This window comes from Condylura cristata, unplaced genomic scaffold (genome assembly GCF_000260355.1).
Source record: "Condylura cristata isolate star-nosed mole 26May11 unplaced genomic scaffold, ConCri1.0 scaffold00034, whole genome shotgun sequence".
In the NCBI taxonomy this organism is placed as follows: domain Eukaryota; kingdom Metazoa; phylum Chordata; class Mammalia; order Eulipotyphla; family Talpidae; genus Condylura; species Condylura cristata.
The window spans coordinates 15,957,683-15,965,838 of NW_004567135.1; the positions used below are offsets into that span (position 1 = coordinate 15,957,683).

The 8,156-nt window shown below is 32.1% G+C and overlaps 1 protein-coding gene across 1 annotated transcript in view; it reads right to left on the minus strand.

Annotated features, from left to right (window-relative positions):
- Window positions 1-4,855, minus strand: part of LOC101627655 (natural killer cells antigen CD94-like) — a 21,547-nt gene extending 16,692 nt beyond the window's left edge. The window contains exon 1 of the mRNA XM_012732345.1: window positions 4,813-4,855. Within this exon, the coding sequence (XP_012587799.1) occupies window positions 4,813-4,855 (43 nt within the window). The remainder of the gene's footprint in view (window positions 1-4,812) is intronic.
- Window positions 4,856-8,156: the final 3,301 nt, after the last annotated feature.

Below are 8,156 nucleotides of genomic sequence, written 5' to 3' on the forward strand. Positions count from 1 at the left end.
AACTCATGCGGAAGTGGCTTCAGATTCTCAGTGCTGTGCTTTAACCCGCTGCGCCACCAGGAAGGGCCAAAATAAACTTTTTAATAAAAAAAAAAATGGAACAGATGGAGCTTCTGTGCTGACACCCAGGGAGTCAGTTTGTTCAGCCTGCACCCAGCTCCCTCCTTGCCTCTCCTGCTTGCTTCTCAGTCTCCCCTTTACTTCTACCTTCCTCCACTTTCCCACAATTCCTTGTACCCATCTTCTTTTTCAATATAATTTATTTTTCTGCTCTGCATATTTTACTCAAATTCTCTTAAGTATGTTTTCCTTCTATTTTTTTCTCACACACAAACACAAATACACACACACATAATTATATATGTATGTATAAATATATTGGTTTTCTCATTTTATAAATGAAATGTTACATTTACTAAACCTCATGGATCTTTCAATAGAAATGTTTGTTCCAGGTTTTCTTCTTGTTCTTGTTCTTTTTTTTTTTTGTCATTCTATTAAATGTCTTCTGTTACTACTATTCATGTTTTCCCACTGTTTAATATATTCCTTGATATGTCTTCCTAATCTCTGTTATGCCATAATTGCTAGCTTGATATCTTTATGCAGTATGAAAAAGTCAAAGTTATTTTCAAATCTTACATTATTATTCTAAAATAAGGTCTAGGTCACTGAAATAAAGTCTATTTCATGGTAACATTTTATACAATTTCAGAGAAATCACTGTGAGATTCTTTCTGTTCTCTATAAGACGATAATAGAACCCAGTTCCTATAATCAAAGGACACATCTGTGGAAGTGTGGGCATAAATATGAATTATGATTTAGTCCTGTTGAATTTTGTATTTCTTCATTTACATCCTTTAAATCCATATTTAACACACATTAAAAATGCCAAAGTGTCACAAATTATCATTTCAAATAAAATTATAATTATGATAAAATTATTAGAATAAATAATATTTGAAATAGCTTTTAAGGTGACTCAAACACATCTGATTCCATTCTTAGCATCGTCTCTCTTTTAACCGATCTATTCTCATATTTCTTCTCTGTCTCCTTGCCTACTCTGCAAACCATTTTAATTCCACTTTCTTCTAAAAGACACATAATGATACACAGATTGTCAATATAGATTGCTCAAAGTTCCAATATACATATGCATTATTTTTCAGAAAAATAATGTATATGTCTGCACATGAAAAAAATTCTTGAACATATACCTTATTTCTTTCCATTTCATTTCCCTCATAATTCAGAAAATCTCATGCTGAGAAATAGAATGAATATCTCAGAAATATAAATGCATGATTTTTAGAAGAATACGTCTGATCTTTTGAAGATTGCACGTATATATCCTAGGAAGAAGCAGATGTTAACAGTTATTTAAAAAGTTGGAATTAAAAAAATTTTGAGAGTCCACAGTATAACTAGTCAAAGCCCAGTGAAAATATAAGGAAAAAAAAAAACTGCACGGGCTAATAATGCCTTTGTCTCTCCCATGAGACACTCTGATTGGTGAACACAGAGGTCAAGAGTAAGAGAGCTGGAAGCAACCACACAGGAAACTCTTCTACTGCTGCTCTGCCTAGCTCTGCATCACCTCTCCCTTGGGCCTTTCTCTGGTCTGACCTTAAGTTACATAGGACACTGGATATGTTTGCATAACAACTAATCCATTTCACTCCATCATAGCATTGCCACAAATATGATTGAACATCATTGATAGTCAATGATTAACCAGATGTTATTTTTAAATAAATTTCAATGTACTTTAGGAATGCCCTATGTACTTCACTATACTTTGGTTTGTGAATTCAATTAGGTGCATTCTCTTTCAGGCAATTTGTCAGGGTCTCTTGCTGACCCTTCCAGTTCTAGGGCAGATGTTGTAATTCATAACTCGCTGGTGCATGTGTGACCTGTTGTAATACCACCCAGCATCACTTGTTAGTGGACTGTCCATTCATTCCCAATAGTCATGCCTATTAACCCTGTCACAGAACAGAAAGTCTCTCCAGACTCTGGGCCAGGCAGCCGGGCCCGACCGCCACAGGGCTCCCTGTGTAAAGTCGCTGTAATGATAATGTGTACAGACTTCCTCTCAATGTTCAGTTGTAAATTTGTTAAGTCTGTTTAAAAAAAAAAAAGGCAGATACAAATCAAACTAACCTAAACTGCATCCATGTCACAGCTGCTCCCCACCTGGGCGGGCTTAGCGGGCCGCAGGCCATGGCTGCAGACAGGCGGGAGGGTGTGGGAAGGCGGGTCATATCTCATTAGTGGGCTGTCCATCAATTCATCAAGAGTCATCCATTTTGGTCACATCACAGAAAGATGCCAACAGACCAATAAAAACTAATCATGAGCCCTTACATTCATATAAGATACAATTTTTAAAAAATTATTCTTAGAACAAAGTAATCTTTTTTATTTAACTTTTATTTTTTTTAACATTGATTCAACTCAACTTAGATTAAGTCAACTTAGTCTTTAACAGTGTTCCAAAAAGTTAACTAATTCTTATAGGACATTTCTTCATAATCTGTAGAAGAATAGTCCTGTTTAAAGTTATTAAGTAAATATAAATTATATTCAGGTGCAAAATAGTATGTGGAAAAAGTTTCAAAGCCCATTTATTTGTTCATTTATTCATTATTTTAAAAATGACCTTTTTGCCAATGGATTTCAAAGTCTACTCACATACTAAATAGCTTATTATTGGAGTTAAGTTTATTCTTGATTCCCAAGATCATAGGCAGTAAAATAGGCCTCACTGAGAGTGACCTCAGATTCTAGCAATTCATGGGAGACAATCTAAGTTTAATGCCCAGTTCCAGGACTTCTCTAGAGAAAGGGCTGATGGCCATGGTGGCTGCACTTCCTGATATATGTGGAGGGAAAGTGAATTAGAGTGAAATGATACAGTTGCTTTTTAATGTCAAAAGCCCTATTTTTATCATAGATTCAACAGTTATGCAACTCTGTAGTAAATAAGTGACATTATATGTAATATCAAATTGCCAGAAAATTCAAGAAGACATAGTATAGTAATAAAATGTGACATGAACAGTCCATTATCAACACAAGACAATAATTTGGGGGAAGTTAGTTATATTAGAAATGATCTAAATAACATGGTCCCTATGGTAGATATTTTGTATATACACTGGTGATAATATACTATTAATAAAAAACAAATCTTTTTAATGTACTTTCAACAGCCATAAAGATTGTTTAAATAGAATTCTTTTAAGAAGTAAAAGTGAAAGGATATTTTAAAACTGAGTGTATTATAAATATACACTATATGTGCTATGAGCATGTCTATTGGGTTGGGGGTTTTTCTAATGCCAACATTTTATATTGCAGAAAAATCCTGGAGATATTTCATTATAGTCAAGTAAATGACATTGATGTTAATTATGTAGACAACTTATTAAAATTGTTGCTTAACTACTGTAATAAGGCTGAAAATATCAAAAAATCTGAAAGAGAAATATATTTGCATATGACATAACTTTCCTTAATATATGAGGGAATCAAAGATAAACTTAACTCTAATAATAAGCTAATTGGTATGTTAGTAGACTTAGAAATTCATTGGTAAAAAAGGGCATTCTTATGCACAAATAAAACTAGTGGTGAGCCATAATGCATAAGAAACCCTAAATATTAAGGTTATAAATAGATTAAATATACTTAACAAGGACTGTTCATTGTCTGTATGAAGAATAGGTAAAGCATTTTAGAAAGAAAATAGCAGACTTAAAAAATAAAGACACAACATCTGTTTTTGCTTCAGACCTTTCCGTAAGTAAATTTGTCCTTTTGAAGTAACCCTAATAAAATAAAATTCCAGTGACTGGGCACCTTGACATTGACATTCACATGGGAACAGAAAATAAACTATGCAGACTGTAAAAGCTCAGCTCTAAGGAAATACAGGCATAGTAATAATTAAAATAAACCTCAAAGACTTCTGTTTATAACAATGTGGTGGATAATAACACACAAATAGACCAAAGGAATAGAGTAAACAGACCAGAAATAGTCTCAACTATTTGTAGAAATTTATATGATGATAAAGATGATAGTTTCACTCATGGGCTTCTTAAGATATTCTGATCAGACATCTGGATAATCGCTGGTAAAAGGTTATTCAGATACGTCTCTGAAACCATATACAGGGCTTAAGGTATCATAGAAATCAATATATAAAAAGAAGATACATATACACTGGAAGAAAATGGGATACTCTTCTCTAAGAACTGGGAAGTATTTTCTAATTATTCTAAACATATAGATGTAATAAAGTTAGAAAAATCTGGCATAGCATAAAACACCAAAAACAATGTTAAAATACACATGAAAATAGGAAAATAGTTCCATCATACTTTATAGGCAAAATATTAAAATCTTTAAAACACAAAGAATGTTTAAATAATGAGAAAAAGAAACCAAAAATTTCAAAATCCTGTGGAAAGTTAACCTCATAGATATCCAAATGGCACTTAAACTAAGGAAGTCACATACAATCATCACAAGGGTAACAAGAAGTAAAATAACAATGAGATTTCATTTCTTATCTATCATATAGGAAAACATTTAAAAAATTTATGAAGCTAAAGTGAGATTCATTTTCATACACTTGAGGACGGGGATCCTCAATGTTACACAGCCATGAGAGAACTTCTTTCTCTTCTCCTCATTCTTCTCCTCTCTTGTCCTCTTTTGTTTTCTAGTACATTCCCTTTGCTTTGCTTAAGGTTAATGAGGTGAAGGGAAGCTCCTGATATCATTATTACTTACCTGCATTTCCATTGTGATTAATGGTGTTGGTGTATTTGTTCATCTAGCTATTCTTTTCTGTGTAACATCTGTTAAGTTTGATTTAAATAGATGCATTTACAACATATAGTATATATGCATATATACACAGATATATGTATACATATACATTTATGCATACATTAACCAATAGAAAAAAAAAAGCTGAGTACTGGAAATGACAATTGAATTCAACTACTGAGACATTTGATAAAGGAACAAGTCAAATGTTAAGTTCTGTGACACATATTGAAAGCCAAAAATACATCATTATGTTGGCTACATGATAGAAATAAACTGTAAAATTTGAATGGTAATGTATGATTTACTAGCAACATATAGTATTTGCTCACTGCAAATGGAAGAAGGAAACTGCAATATGAAATAACCACTGAAGCCATTGGACAATGAACACATTTCAAACCATAAAAAATAAGTTTCCTGTAGTCCTTTACATAGATTTTAATTAAACTTTAAGAAAAATTTGCTAACACCTATTGAAAATATTGTAGAGCTTTTTTCTTAATTATTGTATTAGTTTATTTTTACATATTTTTGTGCATTTTTCCATCTCAGTTGCAATCCTTTTGGGCTTCCAAGCAACGAATCACCTATGTGCCATCACCATAGTCCAGCGCATTTCCCTCTCCCCACTGTTTTGTAGACCTTCTAAACACATGAAATGCCTCATATATTTTATTCAGCTCACAAATCTTTACCGACATCTGGTAATTAGAGGGTAACCAAATGAAAAATGATTCACCTGTGATGCAAAAGGGAATATCATTAACACCTCTCATTTGTTGCTAAAATCATTTGATAATTATTGGATGAAGCTTAACAAATATTTAATATATAAAATTATAAATGATGAAATAGTTAATTAGAAATAGAATAGTGACTGGGATTATCAAAAATCTATACATTTTTTCTTTTCTATCTACAGGTATGCAGCATTATATCTTCAATATATAATTAGAATCTTTATATTTCCTGATTATATTTACTTACTACCAGTTCATTTTCAGAAATAAATTTTAAAATGAGGAAAATACTCTTCCTTTGTAATTTATTTTATCAAATTTATAAAGTTTAGTCACTTCTAAAGTATTAATTATACTTTATGTTAGTATTTACCATTTTTTGTAAATTTATTATTCAGTTTTAGTGTCTTGACTACTTTTCACATACAATTTATTAATATGAATATTTTTCTAATTAGTAGCTTGAAATATACATAAATTCTACCGATGAAGAAGAAATAACCCACATTAATTTTAATAAAATTGGAAAGTGTCACATGAAGGAATAAAATGAATACAAATTTGAACTAACTTAAAACAGTGTAGAATTGTCAAAGAATTGAAATGTTTTCTATTATATAAAAGAGAAAATGGGTTTAAATTTTTATTTGACAGTAGCATGAACAGCTCTTTGATTAACATTTATTGGCTTGTTGTTTCTGTGACATGACTGGTAGCGATGGTCTTAGGATTTGATGGAGAGCCCACTAACAAGAAATGCTGAGGGGCACTGATCCAGATCACATATGCACCATCTGGTAATGAAAAAGATCACCTGCCCCAGAGTGAAAGGGTCAGGGAGGTACATCACAAATAGCTCCTAAATATATCCAGAATACTAAGTGAATGTCAAATTTAATAAAGTAAAGAAAAACCTGAAGCTTCTTCCTGAATAGTTGTTGATATTCAATCTTATCTGTGTTGATGCCAGGGGTTGGTTGATATGCAAATAAATCCAGTATCCTGTGTAGCTTGAGGCAAGGGTGAGGAAAGGCCCCATGTAGAGGTGATGCAGAGCTAGGCTGAGCAGCAGTAGAAGAGTTTCCTGTGTGGTTGCATCCAGAGCTCTCTTACTCTAGACTTCTGTGCTCACCTGTCAGAATTTCACATAGGAGAGTAAAAAGTATCATTAGTAATTGCATTTATTACTTTTCTTATCTTCTTTGTTGAACTTAGATCCCGAACACTGACTATGAATTATTTTAAATTTGAATATCTTCCAAAGAGTTAACATCTGCTTCTTCTCAGGATATATCCACTTTAGGAGATCAGAAGTTTTCATCTGAAATCAGTAAGTATACTTTCCCAGGTGTTAATTCTATTTCTCAACAATTGCTTGTTTTGAATTTACTTGTTTGGAATTCTGAGGAAAATTAGATTGAAGAAATTAAAGGCACATATGGTATGACAAAATGTCAATTCAATATGCTAGTATGCAGATTTTTTTCTTACAAGTTATATATATATATATATGTAAGTACATTGGATTTTCATCAATCTATATCTATAAAGCATATATCTCTATGAAAATATTAGTAGAAAAGGAAATAAATGTATGTCCTAATGAGAAGAAAACAAGACAGAGCAATAGGGATAAGAAAAGATTGATTTAAAAAAGAGGTTGTGGTGGGGAAATCATGTTTGTTTGATTGACATTAAAAAAGCTAATTTAAAATATATTTTAATAACATTTATTGATGTCACCTTCATTATTTGCTATGACATTTTCTGACACTTAGACATTGTTATGTGGGTTATGGGTTCAAAGAAAGTAAACAAGGAATGCGAATGAAGAATTTTGTAACACTGCAGATTGCAGAAATACTCATGTTATATTTAAAAAGGAAAAGTTTATCACTGGAATTATTGCAAAATGGAGGATGATGGAAATAAAGGAGACTGAAAGGGGCAGGCGTAGGCGAAGGTGAGGTGGGACCCGGGAGCCGGTTGCTCAGACAAACTGATTCCCTGGGTGTCAGCACAGAAACAGACCGGTTGCATTTGTACTTTCTAGTGAATGACACTTTCTGACTTACTTATAAAATAGAAACTTTATAATTTAATATAAGATGCATAGTTGTTAAAAGACAACATTAAAAAGTTCACAAATCACATGATAGCAACCGTGCACTCATTTGAAAAAATATTATATTTTTCCTTTCCAAAATATTTTCATGTCCAGGGTTATATCCAAATTATTAGGAATTTGAATTTATTCCCGACACAGTTTAACATCAATATTAATTATTAATTTTATAGCTGATACTCATTGAAAATGTACTTTTCCCTTCAATTTTATGATCTTTTTACTTTGTAGTAATGAGTGAAGTAATGCATTCTGATTTGCGGCTTCAATGTCCATCCCAGTCAGAAAAAAGACAAGAACTTGAAACAGTGCATAAAGAAGACCCATCAGATAATAAGTATGATGGTATGTGTGCTTTCTACATTTTCGACTTTTGAATTGCATTGATAAATACAAGACATATCATGGTCAAATACAATCACATGAACACACACATA